We start from the raw sequence: 19406 nt of genomic DNA on the forward strand, positions 1-19406 counted from the left end.
TGAGTGTTCAACTGTGGAAAAGTCACATTGACAGGGTAGTCCAACCTCCAAATTGTCCATTTAGTCCAAAAATTTCACTTTCTGACCAGCGGTATATAGTAGGGAAATGAAAACATTGAGAGAATGACCTCTGACCCCTAGGGAGACCACCAAAACACAACAATAACGGATTTGTTTTAGAGCTCTAACAAGCAGCCAAAACAAGACTAAAAGCCAGTTTTTTCAACAAAACAGAAAGAAAAATTACTCTCCAGCTGGAAAATGCCACCATTTATAAACACATACCAAAAAAAAGGACGTTTTCAGTTGGTTTGGATGCGGTTATCAAAGGGGTCTCACACTGGGCCCTCTGGGCATGCGCCAAATAGTGACCTTTGCCCTATAGAGGCAAACCAGTCATTCCTTGATGTACTATTATTTACTGTTTACTACCTCTTTTGTTTTCCCTTACTATGGTTATGTTCTCGCCTTACTTATGCAACCTCTTTCCCCTTATCATCGTGTCTTGTAAGTCTATATGTTCTAAGCGAATTGGTCGCAGGACGCAACAATAAAGTTTCATTCATTCATTGCAAAATACAGGATTTCATTTATCAATACACTGATGGGTAAGACCACCACTCGGTCAATCTGACCTGGCAACCCCAAAGTTAACACGTAGCCCCTCCAGCGGCGCCGGTAAGGATTAACCCGCGTTAGTTGTCTGATGGTGAGAGGCCGGAGCAAATTGGGCAACAATGGCGCTAACACGATACGCGCAACGCCGGACTGGGCGCCAATCAGGTGCTGTTAAAGGCATCCAATGCAGATTTTAGGGCTTGGAAACACGATTTTTCAAAGCCAATATTCTAGTCATTTACCTACATACTGAGTTGAAACCACCCCAATGTATATTGACCCTCATGGAGCAAAAATGCACAAAATTCTGACGGAAAAAGGTTACTGGAAAGGCCCTGTGGTGATTTTTAGGGTACCACCCAGAAAACAAAGGACTCATCTTGGGGCTATATTAAATGCTGACTCAAATGTGCTAATTTGAAGCAGTATGTGGCAATAGCACAAAGATTGCCTTATTCAGAATATTTCGAGTGTTGCTGCCTTGAAATCGCATCAGATTCCTTTAAGTCACAGTCTCCTTTCAACTCCGTGGGTCTGGAGAATATTGATTGAGACTTGCCCCAGGCTTTACCCCGACCCACCGTAAGGAACGGGACCGCACGACAACCCGTCACTTAAACTGATGCAGGTAATAAGTAAGTGTGAAGCAGCTATTACCCTAAGGACGTCGGGGCAGGAAGAAAGCCCAGAGAAGAGGGATGTGCACTTCCCTGAGTCCCTCTCCTCATACATCCTATCAATGATAAAGGTAGTCACTTGTGTATAAATCTCTTACTACCTCTTCTTCGCATTGCAACAGCGCCGCCTACCTCCAGCGTGAAGTAGAACAGTTAGTACTAGTATAACAATGAGGAACGGCTTGGTATAAACACTGTATTGGACTCACTACAGCGGTGGCTCATTACAATGCATTTTGTATAATTCATACATTGCATTGTAATAAATATGGTGTATTTTTCCAATACAGTGTATTCGGTCTAAAATGCAGTGCATTTGTAGATTTACAGTGTGTTTGACGTGAAATACATTGTATTTTGTGTAATAGGTGTATTCGGTCTGAAATGCAGTGTATTTGTCAAAATACTGTATACATGTATTTTGCTTTTGACAGCAGAGCTACACAACCATAGTGTGCAAAAACACTGTTGTCCACTGATTTGTCAACCTGATGAAGTTCAATCTGAAACCTTTACAAAGTCTGCTGTGTGCTTCTTGGCTTATCGCTCAACTTTCCCGTCAAACGTTAACCAGTTTTATAACGCAGTGAGCGTGGGCAATTGGAAAGACATTAAAATCAAAACATGTTACATAACATGTAACGTTACAACTACAATTAAGTAACAATCAAGCAAACAAACAAACAAGCAAACAAACAATTAATTAGTCAAAGAAATTCAGTTCAAATCACCTCACCTCATCTTACTCACCTAAAGGACGTTGAAGAGCAACTTTCCTGGTCAGATCAGGTTGCCGTTCGCCAAGCTGCAGAACATCAGCATGAGCCTGAGAAAAAGTGTAATTATCAGTAACTTTCCAACAAACTCAAACATGTAGTTAATCAACTGATACGGCAAGCGTAGAGGTCGTAAAAGCCTGTCCTTAGGTAGAAATGTAGCTAAACTAGTGTAAAATGCACAAATAAACACCCACTCTGTTGTTGTTGTTGTTGTTGTTCTGTCCTGTCGTCTGATTCTCTCTGCAGGGTCAGGGGTCAGCACCTGGAGGACCCGGATGTACATACCTTCCTGATTACCCACTTACTTCGCATGTCATCTGTCCGTACTACAAGGGCAAAGCTATATTTAGTGTTCCAACAATTATCAAGTAACAAGCAAGCGAACAAACAAACGAGAAAAAAACAAACAAACAAACAATCAATCAATCAATCAATCAAAGAAATAGAGTTCAAATCACCTCATCTTACTCACCATAAGGTGGTTGAAGAGCAACCTTCCTGGTCAGATCGCCAAACTGCAGAACATCAGCTTGAACTTGAGGAAAAAAGTGTAATAACCAGCTATCAAAACTTTCTAACAAACTCAAACATGAAGTTAATTAACTTATAGGACAAGCATAGAGGTCATAAAAGCATGTCCTGAGGTAAAAATGGAGCCAAATTAGTGTAAAATGCACAAATAAACACCCACTGTGCATCCGGCAAGTTTCAAATCGTGTCGTCTGATTCCACAGGGTCAGGGGTCAACACCTGGAGGACCCGGATGTAACTACCTTCCTGATTACCCACGTCACTCCGCATCTCTCCAGTTTGTACTACTAGGTACCATCTCATTTACCATTTTCTGACGTTTGTGACTCAATATATAGAACAAATATGCATGCAACGTGAAAATTAACTTGTAGGTGCAGAATCGACATGGCAAAAGCTGCTCTAATATTTTGCATTTTGTTCCCAATAGAAAAAGGGACTGCGCACATATGTTGGAATGTATATCGTGTCTATGCAATAAATGCAGTTGATTTAGTACAGAAAAATAATAACGTTGTCTCACACGTTGAGTGTATTAGTCTGGCCACAGTGGGGTCTAGCGGTGTTCAGCCGTGTTTCCCTTACTCGACAGACTTCGGCCAATTTTCACGGTGAAAATCTCGTCTGTCATCACAGACATCTTCATATAAGAAGTGCCAGAGGGAGAGGGACGGGTGTTCCTTCAGATGCGTGGCGTGCTGGTAAGTTTGTTTATTTTTATACTCACAAAAAAAAAATAAGAAGTGATAATATGCATAAAGGCAGTATGTAAGAGGAGGGTAGAAGCGTGACTAGCCGTATTCCAGACCCTTTTCCTTAGTAAAATATACTATATCTATGTATTAAAAAAATTTACTAAAAGGGAGCTATAAATACCACCTGTAAAGGCCCAAAATGTGTTTTCTAGCATTTTCATGGCCACTGAAAAGTCCTTGCGGTTAATCAAAGTGGGGCAGCGTTCATACAAATTCCAGCATAGTGCTTTTCCCCAAACTCAAATCATGAGCATTGCTTAGAAAAGGATATGGATGAAAGAACTGTTGCCACGTTTTTCTAAACTCCGTGCCTATACTTATAGATATGTAGCATTTTCCGTATACGTATCTAATCATGTTCGAAGCAATAGTTTGTTTATGAATATGTATACCACAATATGCCACAACATGTATGTATACTGTATCCTGTGAATATGTATCTGCACTACTGCCACGTGTTTTGAACACTCTGTGTCTATACTTTTAGATATGTATAACTTTTCAGTACAGTTTATTAATATTCAATCTTCTTAGAAGCAATGGTTTGGTATGAATATGCATACTATCTGCACACTGTATATCATGAATATGTATACCAGCTGTACAACTGTTGCTACGATTGAGTGTTCTGCAAACCTTGTGTTTATGCTTATAAATATGTAACTTTTTCCGTACAGTTACGTAATCTTCTTAGAAGCAATGGTTTGATATGAATAGGCATACCACCTGCACAATGTATTTCAATTCACTCCACACGCACAAACCGATCAAGCCTCCTTGTATTTTGTACCATTAGGGCTATGGGCGTCTCCTTACCAGGCATTAGCAAAGCAAAAGAGAACTGAGATGCGATGGAGAACCCACGCCGTGTCAGCCATGCTGGCAACCAGCAAAAACACCACCAACAACCTGTGAGGGGAGGGAACCAAACTCACACTGAACACCAGACAAGTCTGCCCACGACAGGGCGCGACGTCCCTGGATACGCCGAGGTTGTGACACAGAACGAATCCAGCTCTGATGCTGTGGCTGACCGTCCATTGACCTACAACGTTGGCGGATCGTCTTCGTCTGCTGAACACTCAATTTACGTGAATGAAACCTCCACAGACGACGTGCTAGAGGATGTAGCTGAAGTGCCCAAACCACCACCGAGAAGTACGTCCATACATGGTCGGGCTGCTCGGCACCACGCAGCTCAAGGTAAGAGTTCTGTTTCCCCTTTGTTGATTATTTCAGGTAAACATTTGAAAAATCAACATTCAAGTGGTAAGAGAAATAAAGTAGAGACTACGCGATAAACTTAGAAAGACATTGTGTAATATCTGGTTGCACCCAGTACAAACATATGTTAAGAGAAACTGATTGATTCAACATTGCCTGAGCAGTTCTGTGTTAATATCACTGAAAGGGTCATAATCTATGACTTTGAATTGGAATGGCATTAGTGCAACTATAGAAAATGCCCTAAACCAATAATACTCAGATATTTTCATCTTTGTTCGCGGCTCATTGAATCCTCTGTATATTTATATTTTCATGTTGACATCATGCATGACTACAAAACGTTGTCGTGTTAGTAAGCGTCATGTGACATTTTAGTATAATCAGGTGGACAATGTTGACATGTGACATTTTAGGGTAATCAGGTGGACAATGTTGACCTTTGCTGATCTTCAACGAAATGATCTTGTCCGCCGTCCTTCTCCCGTTTTCATGAGCTCACACCTTCTACAATCTACGAGTTTTATGCAGAAAATGATGCTTCAAGGGAATGTAAACAATATTCAGCCAATCCCAGACTAATTATCCCATGCCTAGGCGGCGTTCTCCATAGAGGAGGGAGGGAGAGGGAGGGGGGCTTTATATGACCCCTGACAAAGGTCACACAAATGTGTATACCTGATTACATATGAATTGTCGAATTATGCCCAGTGACTAGTACTACCTTACCTCCGTTAAAATCTTCTTCTTGTCTTATTTCATTTTATTTTTCTTATATTGGTTGGTCATTCTTAAATTTGAAAAGGGAATGAATACTTTTAGGAGAGGTTGGTCCTACCTACAAAATAGTACCTATTTCTATTGGTGTGTACATACATATATAACCTCCAATTAAGTAGATGATTCGGTGGTCGCAAAAGACGGTATCAAATTGGCCAGACAGTATCCATTTGCCACCCAAATTGGCAAGTAGGGTGTCATTTCACGGAAATGAAAAGAAACCTACAGTGGACCTCACTTGAAGACAGAAGAAAGATGTCTAGACTATGCATGATGTACAAAATGACTAATAAACTGGTGGATGTCCCAACTACTAAGTACCTAATACCAGCTCAGAAGAGAACAAGAAATAGCCACGCATTCAAGTACCAGAGTTATCAACCAAGGATTGAGGTGTTCAAGAATTCATTCTTTCCTAGAACTATCGCAGAGTGGAACTCACTGTCACCAAGTACAGTAGGGGCACTGTCAATAGATAGCTTTAAACAATGTCTAGAGCTAGAAGTTCAAGGGTTAGGTGTAACAAGTCGATCGGTGTAATATAGCCAGCTGCCGCCGCGCCGCGTGCCTGCGAAGCTGGTGTGTTACGCCGAAAGGCGGTTATACCGGCTATACAGATACAGATACAGATATGTATACTGTCTAGCTAATGGATACTGTCTGGTCAGTCAGCCATACTGCCTTTAGCGGCCACCGAAACAACTGCTTGGAGGTTATGTGCATGGAGCTTCTGTCCAATTCTAATTTTTAAGGGAGGAACCCAAGACAGGCCGATCAAGGACGAACCGCTGGAGCATCGGCTGACGGACAAGCCGGCAGTGGAACAAACGCACAGCGTCGTGCAAATCGGGCTGCCCGAAGATCAGGCGGCAAGTTTAAACGCTGCAAACGTTGGTTTAAAGGTAGTGCTTTGGATCTATTCCTAGCGTTGTCTTTTGGACCATTTTAAGCATTTTTGTCTGTCTTTACGCTGAGTGTTGTTCAATCAAAGACAGTTTATGTTTATAAACCTGCATTTCCCCTCTGGTCTCTCAGTCATGACGAAAGCTAGTGGATACTAGCTGAAACGTCTGACCGTTTCCAAAATCATACCCAGCTGCTTGAGTAACTGCTTTTTGGAGTATCTTATTACCTGGATGTCTAAACTTCCTCGACGTATTTATAAAGGCGTTTGTATATAATTTTTCAGGGAAGTGCAAGAAAACAGCCCTGTGTGTAAGTGGGATTGTAGCGTGTATCGTCATCACGACCATTGTCACCACTGAGATGTCAATGTCCCATCCAGTGGGACTGGATGTAAGTTTTATCATATAATATTTTCCAGCCTTCATTAGATTAAAACTTGAATGGCTAAAGTTACTTTTTACATCATGCCATATTTTCGCCAGAATCATGCCATGTGTTGACATGAATATTGAACCATCAAAGTGAATGTATATTTTTCTGTTTAATTTCATTCTTTCCTTTCGTCAATTGAAAAGGGATTCATACTGAAAGCACGAGGGCATCTTGGGGGCTGGAACCTGTCAATGTACGGGTTTGATTCCATCGCCAGCGAGCAGCGCCTCATGCACATGCTGAGTCGCATCAACAAGCCCAATCACACCGACGACAACCGATTCTACAGGTCCAACCACACCGACCAACAGCAACGACTGTACAGGTTAACCATGAAAGTTCATCTGTGTTGGTAGTCACATGTTTAAAGTGACATGTATCCAACACAAAAAAGTTCTCTCACCTACAGATTTCCACCTGTCACTCTGGTCTTCCTCAGTAGACTGATCCAGTGGGGCTTGTCACGTGGCTTCTTTGAAGTGTGACCTCAACACTGGGTCAAAGATATCTGGTAGACCCTGTCGGCCCCCGTCCCGATTAAGTGAAGGGTGGTGGGCCCTGATGTAAATAACCTCTTTCACACCTCTCCCCAAATAGCCTTGTTCAGTGTCCAATATTCTTACACCGTACAGGTCCACTCACACCGACGAGGAATGGTTCAGCACGATCAACCACACCGACGAGGCACGACTCTTCACGACGATTCGACCCGACCTGCAACGACTCTACACCCCGACTCGATCCAACGAGAAACGACTCACCAAACCGACTGACGCCAAACAGATTCGAATCTTCACACCGATTCGCGCCAAAGAACAGCGACATTCCACGACGACTCAAGCTGTGAACAACTGGGTGACAACTTTCCAGACCACATCATTGCCGTTGAAGTCGACGAAAGGTAGGCATATCAAATATGCGGGCTCCTTTTACTTTGCTTGACAAGTTAGTATATAATGTTAGTATTATATTGGCTTAGCGGAAGCAACCTGAAGGTAGTAATGCAAATCCTGCTAGTCATGCACAATGTTGAATGGTAGAATGTACATGCATAGCTGAGTAAAATTCAATCAATCCAACAGCTATCATGTTGTTTACTAACTGCAGTTTGTTTCTGTTTATTGACATTGACTCATCAACGATCGTTTGAATGTGTAACACAGATTCTGGATACAGACGACTGTCCACAACCCGAGTTGCACCAAAACGCCCTGATCATGACCTGACCACTTCCGCAAGCACTGTCCCCCCACCCCACACCGATCCACCAGAAACCTACAGCTGCCAGGTGGGAGATGGGACAACCTACCGCGGAACTGTCTCTGCGACCAAGAGGGGTAAGACCTGTTTTGTAAGACTGCCCTAACTACACTCAGCAACGAAATACCCTTTTTGGCAACTTGAAAACGCTGATTGGCTTTATTACTGACTTGGATGATCTTTTAGATGATTATTACTGACTTGGATGATCTTTCATGATGATTATTGTATTCAACTTCTATATAAAAACTCGTGCTTTGCTTGCTTGTATTACGTATTGTCTGGTGGCGACATGAATATAAGTGTAACTTGAGTGTGTCACCACCACGTCTTGTCATTGTATGTTTCAATAAAAAAAAGGTAAGAGCTGTCAGCGCTGGGACAGTCAGACGCCCCACGGACACACCAGGACAGCCGCTAACCATCCGGCATCCGGACTGGAGCAGAACTACTGCCGGAATCCAGACGGCGAATCCGGAGTGTGGTGCTACACTACGGATCCCAACACCACCTGGGATTACTGTGACGTGCCTCCGTGTGACGGTAAGACCTGTAAGCGTACATGTTAGCTAGTGTTTCCTACCTCTATGTAATTTCCTTTCCTTTCATCTACACAAACAATGGGCACTACCGTATCTGGTCTTCTCACTGTACTTACGTCCCCATCGGTACCAGGAGTAAACCAGTAGAATCAGAACCTTTACAAAATTTAGGGGGTAGCACTTGACTCTTCTTGCTGTCTCCTGACATGACCTTATCATGAAAGGTTTGACTGTCTACGCAGATTATGGAGACAAAACAAGCCTTGCGACAACAAGCCTGGCCACAACAAGCCTTGCGACGACCCACCATGAACCGACGACGGCCTTCGCAAGTACGCCATTACGGACAACGCATGTGGAAGGTAGGAAAAGCAGCTATATCATATAATGTGTGCCTACATTTTCTGATGCACCAAACATCATTAATCTTTCGCATCGGTAGAATTTTAGACCACGTAGAGGTTAAAGTTAGATGCACACAATATTCCTGGGTTTGTAGGTAGGTGTTTCTTTGTATGTATGTATATTTTCCTTTGGTGTGGAAGCCAGTGTTTGTGGAGATTTGACCTGGACAATTCTTTTACAAACCCCAGGCATACAGTTTCTCTTCTGTCACAGATAGAGGCTCATAATGCTTTCATGACAACCTGGATGGTATGATGTGAAAGGTTATGGCCTAGGGCGATCTTTGACTGCTCTCTATCTCTAGCAATTAATAGTTTGTGCTTATAAAACTGCATTTCTCCTCTGGTCTCTCAGTCACTGACGAAAGGTAGTGAATGCTACCTGAAACGTCTGACCGTTTCCAAAATCATATCCAGTCACTTGAATATATGCTTTTGGTGCTCTCTGTCTCATTTTACACAGACGGTGACAGAGAAACAGCCTTCTCCTGCGAGCATGGCACCCTACAGCTGTCTTGCTTGGACGGAAAGACTCTCTTCATCGTGGACGCGACCTATGGCAGGACGGCCACCTCCTCCCACTCCTGTTCCTGGTGGATCGGTAGAACCGACTGCCGCTCGGACGTCAGCCTGGACGTCGTTAGGGCCGCCTGTCAGGGCAAACACCACTGCTCAGTGTTAGCGAGTAATGACGTTTTCGGTGACCCCTGTCCCTTGGTTCAAAAGTACTTGGTGATATCATACCGCTGCATCACAGGTACAGGTAGGCACACGGTTATTAAAGTGTTCAGCAATTTTCCTCAATTTTTAAGTCCCTTCCCACTTCACATCGGTCCCTCGAGTAACCAAAGTTGGACTTGCGTGACCCTTGGTATTATGATAGGAATTTAACGCACGGTGTAAGTGTATGACTTAGAAGACAGCAAAACACACACGCGCACACACACACACACTCACACACACACGCGCGCGCGCGCACACACACACACACACACACAGAAAGACACACACACACACACACCATACAACCCTTGCAGCTCAGCCGAACGTAACTTTTTTTTATGTTCCAACATGTAATCACAACTTATATTAATGCCGCCACCGACACAGACGACAATACAATACTCATTTTCACCTGAGTTATTAAAGTGAGGAAAGTCCTGTAAAGTGCCTTTCCCAAGGGCCCAAGATCGGTGGCATGTCAGGACTCGAACTCGGGACCTCTTGGTTCCAAGTCGAGCACTCTGCCGCTACGCCACACAACCGCACGGGAAGTAACAGAGTGTTTTGTGTCCCCTCAGCTGCAGCCTGCCATGAACCACTCGGAATGGAGTCAGGTGCCATCCCGGACGGAAGCATCACCGCGTCCTCCTCCTATTACGGGGAACCCTACCGCGCTCGGCTGAACGGAGTGGCCGGGGAAGGCGCCTGGTCAGCTGCGTTCTTCCGCCGAAAGGACCAGTGGCTGCAGGTTGGTATGAAATTTGTGGTGATTCCTGTAATATGGCTATAGTTGTGGCCCGACTTACAACTTTTCTGTTAAAAAGCGTGAAGTACAGTATCAGACAGAAGCTGATGGATCATTATCATTTATCATCTATTTCCTCTATTTTATTATGATCTGGTTCAAACATAGTTTATAGACAGAGTTTATATACATGTAGAAACGCATACTCAACAGCACACACACACACACACACACATACACACACTGCACACACATATATATACACACATACACACACACACACACATATATACACACATACACACACACATACACACACACACACACCGATAAACACACACACGCGCACAGATACGGTCCTACGAGGGTAATTGATTCACTGTTTCACAGGTGGACCTAGGAGAGGCCAAGCGAGTCTCAGGCACCGTCATCCAGGGACGGCACAAAGACGACCGCACCCAGTATGTGAAATCCTACAAACTGCAGTACAGCGCCGATGGCAAGGGTTGGGTTACCTACGCAGGCAAGGATGGCAGCGAAAAGGTGTGTCTGGTGTATGGCTCTGTTTACTTCGATGAAAACTGGAATGTCTGTCTCTGTCTCTCTGTCTGTCTCTCTCCCTCTCCGTCTCTCTCTCTCTCTCTGTGTCTCTCTGTCTCTGTCTCTCTCCCCCTCTTTCTCCCTCTCCCTTTTTTTACATACGAAATATTCATTTATCTTGCAGGTCTTTCCAGGCAACAGTGACAAGAACACCCCAGTTACCAACCTACTGGACACCCCGGTTGTTGCTCGTTACGTGCGTTTCTGGCCTTGGTCCTGGATTGGCTGGATCAGTATGCGGGTGGAGATTTTAGGCTGCAACGAAGAACGAATATGTAAGTGTGTGTATATGTTTAGATTCTTTATTTTTACATTACTTATGTTCTTACCTAATAGTATGTTCCCGGTAGGTGTGGAAGCCAGTGAAGATATTTGACCTGGACAGTTTTTCAAGACCTCAGGCAGATACGTCGGTAAAGGCTAGACATCCAGGAAATAAATACGCCAAAAAGCAGTTATTCAAGCAACTGGACAAGATTTTGGAGACGGTCAGACGTTTCAGGTAGCATCCACTACCTTTCGTCAGTGACACTAAGAGAAACACCTCAGGCAGAGAGTGTATCTTTTGTCAAAGGCTCAATGACTTCAGGACAAGCCGCATGATTATGAGTTAGGTTAATCGGCCTTTTATGTCTATTTTCTTGTGTCGTTTTTTTACAGCTTGTGCCTTGAAGCCTTGTCTGCACGGCAGCTGTGTTGATGGAACCAAAACCTACACCTGTACATGTCACCCGGGATACGAGGGGCGAAACTGTGACAAACGTAAGCAAGACTCTATTCTTACCCAACCAAAGTGTTTTATTCATCCGTCTTCTAGATAAAACACTTAATATAGTTGGGTAAATATGAGGAGTGTTTTTATTCAGTTTCTTAAAACAGTTGCATATGTATGGAGCTTATAACACAATGGTTAGTCTAGTTCCATAAGAAATTTGAACCTTATTTTATTTTATTTATTTCAAATGCAAACAACACATTACACAGACTTACAGGCAGCAAAAGCTGATAAAAGTTAGTCTACATAGAGGATAACAAATACGTTACATATATACACAGCTACAACACAAGGGACATCAGATAACAATACATATATTCGAACTTTAATGTGTACGACAGGTGAGACCAGGTACCAACGCCGAGGCGACACGCTGTACAAGGTGTACCCCGAACCCAAGACGCACCAAGACGCCCAGCGAGCGTGTGCAGCGGACGGGGGACATCTGGTGGACGTCAAGACACCAGCACTACAGCGCTTCCTGGTGGAGATGGTGTCGGACGTCAATAAATACAGAGACTACTGGATAGGCCTCCAGGTAAGTTAGTTACTAGTACATAAACGTCAAGATCCATTCCACACCTCCTTTCTCTGTGTAAAGGCGGTGTCTACAACCCATGGGCCACTTGTAATGGTGGTGTGCAACTCCCACACTGCTATAATAGTACTCTTCTGTAATGCTTTTTTGCACCAATGTATATTACCTGTACATAATTGTAAGGAATCATTCACCATGTCTTCCGCTGCCTACATTGTTTGTATTGATAAATTAGAGAATTAATAATGATCACTGTATATAGCTTGAAGGGAAACGTAACTGGAAGTGGACCGATGGAACAGACATCCGTGACTGTGACTACATCAACTGGGCTCCGCGACATCCGCACCCTAAACACCCTACTGATTGTGCTCAACTTTCGTCATCTCATGGCTTTAAATGGAAGGATGACGGCTGTGAACAGAAGGAATATTTCATCTGCCAAAAAGGTATTTGTGTACCATTAATTTGTGAGAGTTCCTTTTGTATCCGCTTTCTGCTTTTAATTATTTTACATCTGCATTTTGTCTGATTATATTTTCGTAGTATACTAAATCTGTGTTGTTTGATTAATAAGGCACGATCTCAATTTTTTCAGGTCCCGGTGACAACAATGGATGCCACAGGCGTAGAGGTAATGTCACATTATTGTACTTTTACATCAGGTATTATAACTGCCATGAATTTGACACCAATGTGTAATAGCCCCCTTCTGCAATCACCATTCTTTGTAAAGAAATAGATATAGACGTGCATAGCTTATAGACTAAATTCGGCTTTCTTTCCGTTTACAAATAGGTCTTGTGAAGACTAGATGTGCCTTGCACGGGAGGAACTAAGTCTAAGTAAGTAAGAAGACTAGATTATGTAGCAATTATATCTCTTCCAACATCTTCCTTCCTTGCTAGGCGGTGAAGATGACTGCTACACCGGCAGTGGGAATGCCTACAGAGGAACCGCCGATGTGACGGCCTCTGGTCGGAAATGTCAGCACTGGGTCATGCCGGTTCCCCACTTACCCAAATTTTGGCCACCAAACGTGATGCTGCACAAGAACTATTGCAGAAAGCCGGATAAACTAAAAGACCCCGGAGGGCCATGGTGCTACACAATGGACCGTGGCCAGAGATGGGAATTCTGCGGACTGCCTGTTTGTGGTTAGCCATCTAGCTTGATGAAATCGCGCCCCCTAGCGACCCACCTAAGAATTGGTCCCATAGAAGCTTGATGGCAACTACTTGATAGGGGACAAAGTCCCTCTTGATACTCAAGTCAAAGTTTACTGCACAGATTTTACACGTGAATTCAGCATACAATATTGACAGAGAACCCAATCCTGGTATGACACTGATACTAGTAGCTGATTGTTCCGGAGTTCAATCTGATGGTTACCATAGATTGTCATGACGTGTTTCCAATCGACTTATCTTTTCTATTGATGTTTCTTCATAACGTTACATTACTTAGTTCTTTTTAGAGGCAGGGACTATTCAGTAGTCCCATTTTTAATGTAATGAATGAGTTTTGTGATGCTTATAGAGATTTTTTGTGTGAAGGTTTTTTAGATGGAGAAATTTCGTCAAGATTGTGGTAACTGTTTCCAAAAGCATGTTTCTGCCAGTCTCACAATGATCTTTATGATATTTACAAATGATCCATTGTACAATGCCTGTACATTTTCTCTCTCTCTCTCTCTTTCTCTCTCTCTCTCTCTCTCTCTCTCTCTCCGATATAAGGTTCCAGGTCAGAGGCTTTTATACCCTTTTTCTAGTCTTTTGTGCATTGCTTCTATCCTAGTCGTTCTATAGGACACTGATCATTGACTCACTTATCTGAGCAGCGACAGCAGCAAAGAATATTATAAACTAAAACTTTTTCTTGCTTTGAACATGAATATTGCAATGTTTCACTAGACACTCAAGAAGTACCATACATTCCGCCACTTTGCTTGTTCTTGGTCTGTGCATCTGTACAAAAGTATTAGAAGAGTAAATGTGCATGGGATGAAATAGTGTACCCTATCCGGCTTTAGCGTATATCCCCTCAAACAAGCCGGATAGAGAAAAATGCACGGGGTGAATAAAGTACGACTAACGCACGCAAGGCTTTCTGATGTCGCATAATTTATTAGTGTTGTTTGGTCATTATTACATTGAATATTTCATTTTTCAGACGCAGACAAATGACTTTTTAATTCTATAACGTTAGCGCTCGCAAAAATCATTCACTGTACGATTGAATGGCAGCATCCTTACTTCTGTAACTACTGATTCTATCGAATATAATTCTATCGAAAAACTGGTTCCATCGAAACTGCTGATTCTAGTTAGTTACATGTGTACATAACTTTCTGTTACATCACCTTCACCAAGACTCGGTATTTACATGGTAGAAATCGTCCAAAATACATGACATACAAAAGTTGGCTGGTATAAGCAGAGAACAATCACTCGATCAAGTAGATTAGATGTAAGTTCCAGGGTGTTTTGTCGTCATATGTGCGTAGCCTCGCTTCAGGACGGCGCCCTCCAGCCAAGATCCAGGCCAGAGTCACATTCGGAAAATGGAGCTTCCGTAAGATTTGGGCTGTGAAAGAAGATACTGGGTTACTATTCTGTCCGTATAAACATGTTTCAAATCTAAAGAAGTATATGGGTTACTATTATGTCCGTATAAACATGTTTCAAATCTAAAGAAGTATATGGGTTACTATTCTGTACGTGTAAACATCTGTTAAATTTAATACAGGCCCCATGAGAAGTGAATTTCTATCGACTCAGATCATTTCTTTTACCAAAAATGTACATTTTTTGCTCCAGTGCCCTAATATGAAAACAAAATGACCTGAAATTTGGTATGGAGGAGCCTTTGACACATGCCCACAGAAGGATATCCATAATTATTCACACACGTACTCTGCTGTTAGGCACTTGGCGACGTTGAGATGGCAGAGGTTACTGTAGACTTGACCATTGCTGCCACAGACCGGGGAGTAGACAGCAGGACAGAGGAGCGGGCAGTCTCGCAGATCCACGCTTGGCGGTCGTCTGGACAAACTGCGGCCCTCCGCAGACGACAAGAGGGCAACTGAGGATAGAAAAGGGCATGTAGCGTTATAAGAATTATGCCCGCTACGAGGGGACTATCACAATATTCACCATGTAACATTCGCAACCAAGCTAGCATGTCCAGTCTAGCATGTCATGTCCAGCAAGTCATGTCCAGCATATCAAAAACGGAACTACAACAAGCCGCCAGGGGGCTAAAAATCTGACCATTTCAAGGTCTTATCAACACTTATCTCTACCTACCGAATATCAAGACAATTCATCTAAGCCTTCCCTAGTTGTCGTTTAGACACGCGCGTACGCTAACGAAAACATCATTGAACGAACCTGCTTAGCGAAGGTAATTAAGCCCCGGTCACATATATCATATGGTGTACTTACAATTGAGGGTTTTTCGAATTCGTGACGATCTTTCCGCACGTTGTAGATTTTATAAAAAAAAACGTTCTTCCTCTTCTCTTCTATCTTCTATTCTCAAACCTTCGAGGTACAGCGATATCGTCGCAGAAATATTACACGGGCTTTTATGATCGTGGACAGTATAAAAGATAAATAGAGCCTGCTAACTTACCGGCTATCACCAACCCAGCGAACAGAACAACCATGGCAGTCTTCATTCTCGGTCTGGTTGAAAAGTACTCCTCTCCGTCCGTTTGATGAGTTAGAGTTGTTGTAAACTACTAGCAGAGTTTCCTACCTTATATACAGACACGGTAGCGGGTTTTGGAAGTGAGGCGGAACTGGTTGTGTTTGCAAGATGGACCCAGGTGAAAAACAGGATATTGTAAATTTGTGACTCCTGTATTTCCGCTCCAGATCTCCAGTGTGATGACGTGTTCTTTATCCTACTAAACTGGACACTGCGGACAGTTCCGCTTTCTTGGAATCCTCACGAGCTGACCGTAATCTCCAAGCAGATCCTACCACAGGTGGTAGGCCATCGAGGTTTTATTGAAATCTGTATTGTTTTGTAAACCATTAAAACTATTTTATAATTATAACTTGATTGTTTTGCATAATCATGGTGTTTGTGTTCAGTGTATGATTCCGTCGGGAATCTTTCAAGTTTCAAAGGACCGAGTTAATTGTGTTCAGTGTATGTTCAGTGTATGAGTGTATGAGTACGGAGTTACGTGTGTTCGATTACTCAGGTATATAAATAAAGCAACAGCTAGCAATCTCAACAAAAACTCGGTGGCCTATCGCCCATGATCCTACGGTGGAAGGGCCAAATGGGTGGTCATTCGCCAAATGGGTGGTCATTGGTGGGTAATGGAAACTCCTTTGGTCAATGGTTACAGTCTTGCCACCGTAGGATCTGCTTGGAGATTAGCTGACAGAGTAGTTTGTGTGCGTCGCCACTGTCAAGAAATGTTACTCTCCAAATAGAGGTGCCCGTTTTTTTCTCGCTACCCCCACCAACTGTGTAGCGACAGAAAAATTAAAGGCATATCAATCGTTCCCACAAACCTCTGCTTGGAGAGTAAAGAAATGTACCCGTTATACAACTGTGCATGTGTTAATCATTGTGTATGCCAAGAAAATGTGAAGGGTTAGCTAGCCTCGGTTGATCAATTATTTGGTTGCAAAACGACGTGTGTATATCGATTAACAAGCTCAGGGCAGTAACCCGCTTATCTCATGGCACTGAGTGACGTCATGTGGGGACTTCCGTGTTAGTTCTACGTGAGGAGGTATGTTTGTCCTCAGTCTACCTTTGACCTTTGTCTCCCTGCTATTTGGACTGTACGTTTTCTGTGTGGCTAAAGATCAGAATAAGGGCCCATAGAATAACTGAATATGAAGTTACATTTCTAGACATTTCACTTTTATCAACTTTCTTAGGACGTACACCAAAGGTACGAGTATAATTGTACAAGAGCTATATATGAGCTTTGATAGGAAGGCAGATATTCATATTGTAGAACGCGGTTAACCAATTTGTTGGTTCGCAAACTATTTGTCTGTACAGTATAAAATAGTACTTCGTGTGATGACAAACTCAGTATTTGTATCAAAAGCTTTATTTACATAACAGATTTTTTATTAAAGACGTTGTAATTAAAATTCGTTACATAAGTAATGTATGATAGTCACAGATAACAGACGAGACTGAGGGATCTGTTAGTATCGGCGTTTGTGTCTGTACAAATAAGAGTGATAAAGATATATTTTGATACAAAATTGAAAGTTCAAGTGTGCAAAGAAAACGTCTTGATTGGCGAGGGAAGCACAGTCAGCATATACAGAAGGTCGGTGGTAGCGAGATGACACCCGATTACTGCCATCCAACATCTGCTTGGAGATTACGTTCTTCCTGTTTACATCAGTTCGCCGTCCAGTCCGCACACGTGGTCGGGCGCTCGACGCAAGGAGGGGCTGGAGAGGGGAACAGTAAAGAAAAGAGGTTTAGTTCTCATGGTTGGGTTTATTGTATCCTAGACAAGAGCCAAACGCACGTACTCAAAGTTATGTTTAACTTAGTCTATAGACAACATATCATCATATTCCATACTCACTTCCTACACTGGGCGATCCCCAGAAAGCAGCTGTTGCTGTATTGGTTACCGTCGCTGCCGCACACGGGGTCGTACACTTGTATACAGTACCGCGGACACCTCTCGAACTGTCCGCCCAGGCCAGGCACCACACGGCCCTCAACAGACGGCGAGAGGAAAGCTGTCAGCAAGGAAAAAATGTATATTTGTCACCAACAGAAGAAAAACGTATGTAGAAATAATGTGGGGAAAACGTAGCCTATTCCACAGACTTTCTAGCGGCCAGCCTATATAACGTTACCCCTCCGCCATATACAGCTCTCTCCCCGAAAAAAAAAAAAAAAATGCTGGCCGCTAGAAAGTCTAGACAGGAGGCTAACGAAACGTTCTTTCTTTGAAGTTAGTGTAGACTTTAATTTTAAAGGGAAAATTTGAAGAAAAAGATCATGGTGCTTTCCTCTTATGCTTTGAGATTAGAGCCCCATACAGCCTCATACAATAAACACATTAACCAATTCTCCATCTTATTGTTTCCTGAACACAGTCAATACACAATAGCTATTTCCTGAACTCACCTGCAACTAACAGTGTAAGAAGTATGGCTACCACGGAGGTGTTCATCTCTGGATCTCTTCTCGGGCGTTTCTTGGTCGCTATGATGAACAGCGTAGGAAAGTGGCGTGGTTTGTGAGAGCGGAACAAATTTTCATCCTTATATACAGAATGGTGTGGTGGGTTCAGAAGTGCGGCGGAAATGAGCTGTTTTACAAGCAGATAACGTAAAAAACAACAGCAGGATACAGTATGTACAAGGACGCACGTGGTCTTCAGAGAGTGTTTTTGTTATTCAACTGACGTCATGACATGAACTTTACAAGAAGTCAGCCGGAAGTCGGTTCGTCAGGGGACATTTGATTTGGAAAGTTGCCAGGTTTCCAACCGTGTGCATGAATTCAGGGTACCGGGCAGTTGGGAACGGGCCAGGAAATGACGCCGAGGAGACCGAGTGTACTCTCCAAGCAGGCTGTGGCTTATCATATAACGTTACGCCGTTTTCTGTCCCCACTCCCTGTCTGTCTCTGTCTGTCTATCTCTTTCTCTCGATGGATTTTATCGATCAATAATCGGTGTCCAAATCAATTTCTAACCTCAACTAGACACAATTGCTGTTAGTATGTCAGATATCACGACATAAGGAGATGATAAAGCAAAGACCTTGAACTTCAAAGTTGAAGCGTTATGTTTGAGTATTTGTTTAGCCATAGAGAAAGCACCGTCAGCACCAAGGACAGGCACCAAGAAGTTATGTATGGAGTTAATGGGAACACATTTTACGGACATGTATGCAGCATCAGAAGCATTTAGAACTAGTATTTCTTATCGTATGAGATAATAGAATCACAACCTCTTACATTTTGTTATAAATCATTGAAAATGCAAGGAGATATATTAAAGTTTTTGCAGCATTTGAAAATCGGCACCCCCCTGAAATGTTTTGAAATGGGTCATTCCACCGTCAAATTTCCCGCCCTTGCGGTAACCTCTGACCTC

General features: G+C 42.9%; 3 protein-coding genes across 3 annotated transcripts; 1 reads left to right on the forward strand and 2 right to left on the reverse strand.

Moving 5' to 3' along the window:
• Positions 1 to 12079: 12079 nt before the first annotated feature.
• LOC109483527 (snaclec coagulation factor IX/factor X-binding protein subunit B-like) lies at positions 12080 to 12995 on the forward strand. Its single transcript, XM_019786560.1, has 3 exons — positions 12080 to 12289; positions 12552 to 12738; positions 12888 to 12995. Exons 1-3 carry the CDS (start codon positions 12080 to 12082, stop codon positions 12989 to 12991), a joined length of 501 nt encoding a protein of 166 aa, XP_019642119.1. The 3' UTR covers positions 12992 to 12995.
• A 1404-nt stretch (positions 12996 to 14399) lies between these two features.
• Positions 14400 to 16173, reverse strand: LOC109483625 (turripeptide Lol9.1-like). Its single transcript, XM_019786664.1, has 3 exons — positions 15929 to 16173; positions 15205 to 15376; positions 14400 to 14875 (listed from the first exon to the last, which is right to left on the reverse strand). The coding sequence occupies exons 1-3, from the start codon at positions 15972 to 15974 to the stop codon at positions 14803 to 14805; spliced, it is 291 nt and encodes a 96-aa protein (XP_019642223.1). The 5' UTR covers positions 15975 to 16173; the 3' UTR covers positions 14400 to 14802.
• A 1219-nt stretch (positions 16174 to 17392) lies between these two features.
• On the reverse strand, positions 17393 to 18558 carry LOC109483540 (turripeptide Lol9.1-like). Its single transcript, XM_019786574.1, has 3 exons — positions 18431 to 18558; positions 17877 to 18036; positions 17393 to 17736 (listed from the first exon to the last, which is right to left on the reverse strand). Exons 1-3 carry the CDS (start codon positions 18474 to 18476, stop codon positions 17679 to 17681), a joined length of 264 nt encoding a protein of 87 aa, XP_019642133.1. The 5' UTR covers positions 18477 to 18558; the 3' UTR covers positions 17393 to 17678.
• Between the last annotated feature and the right edge of the window lie 848 nt (positions 18559 to 19406).

Source organism: Branchiostoma belcheri, unplaced genomic scaffold (assembly GCF_001625305.1).
Source record: "Branchiostoma belcheri isolate BF01 breed outbred unplaced genomic scaffold, Haploidv18h27 scaffold65, whole genome shotgun sequence".
Lineage (NCBI taxonomy): Eukaryota > Metazoa > Chordata > Leptocardii > Amphioxiformes > Branchiostomatidae > Branchiostoma > Branchiostoma belcheri.

What these genes read in the sequence shown, in the direction of transcription:
- LOC109483540 (XM_019786574.1), bottom strand. Translation starts at nt 18,476, where the DNA reads ATGAACACCTCCGTGGTAGCCATACTTCTTACACTGTTAGTTGCAG. An exon ending in TCTTACACTGTTAGTTGCAG is followed by an intron (nt 18,037 to 18,430) that starts GTGAGTTCAGGA and finishes CCTTGCTGACAG; the next exon opens with CTTTCCTCTCGCCGTCTGTT. An exon ending in GGGATCGCCCAGTGTAGGAA is followed by an intron (nt 17,737 to 17,876) that starts GTGAGTATGGAA and finishes TCCCCTCTCCAG; the next exon opens with CCCCTCCTTGCGTCGAGCGC.
- LOC109483625 (XM_019786664.1), bottom strand. Translation starts at nt 15,974, where the DNA reads ATGAAGACTGCCATGGTTGTTCTGTTCGCTGGGTTGGTGATAGCCG. An exon ending in CGCTGGGTTGGTGATAGCCG is followed by an intron (nt 15,377 to 15,928) that starts GTAAGTTAGCAG and finishes TTCTATCCTCAG; the next exon opens with TTGCCCTCTTGTCGTCTGCG. An exon ending in GCCAAGTGCCTAACAGCAGA is followed by an intron (nt 14,876 to 15,204) that starts GTACGTGTGTGA and finishes CTTCTTTCACAG; the next exon opens with CCCAAATCTTACGGAAGCTC.
- LOC109483527 (XM_019786560.1), top strand. Translation starts at nt 12,080, where the DNA reads ATGTGTACGACAGGTGAGACCAGGTACCAACGCCGAGGCGACACGCTG. An exon ending in ACTACTGGATAGGCCTCCAG is followed by an intron (nt 12,290 to 12,551) that starts GTAAGTTAGTTA and finishes CACTGTATATAG; the next exon opens with CTTGAAGGGAAACGTAACTG. An exon ending in ATATTTCATCTGCCAAAAAG is followed by an intron (nt 12,739 to 12,887) that starts GTATTTGTGTAC and finishes CAATTTTTTCAG; the next exon opens with GTCCCGGTGACAACAATGGA.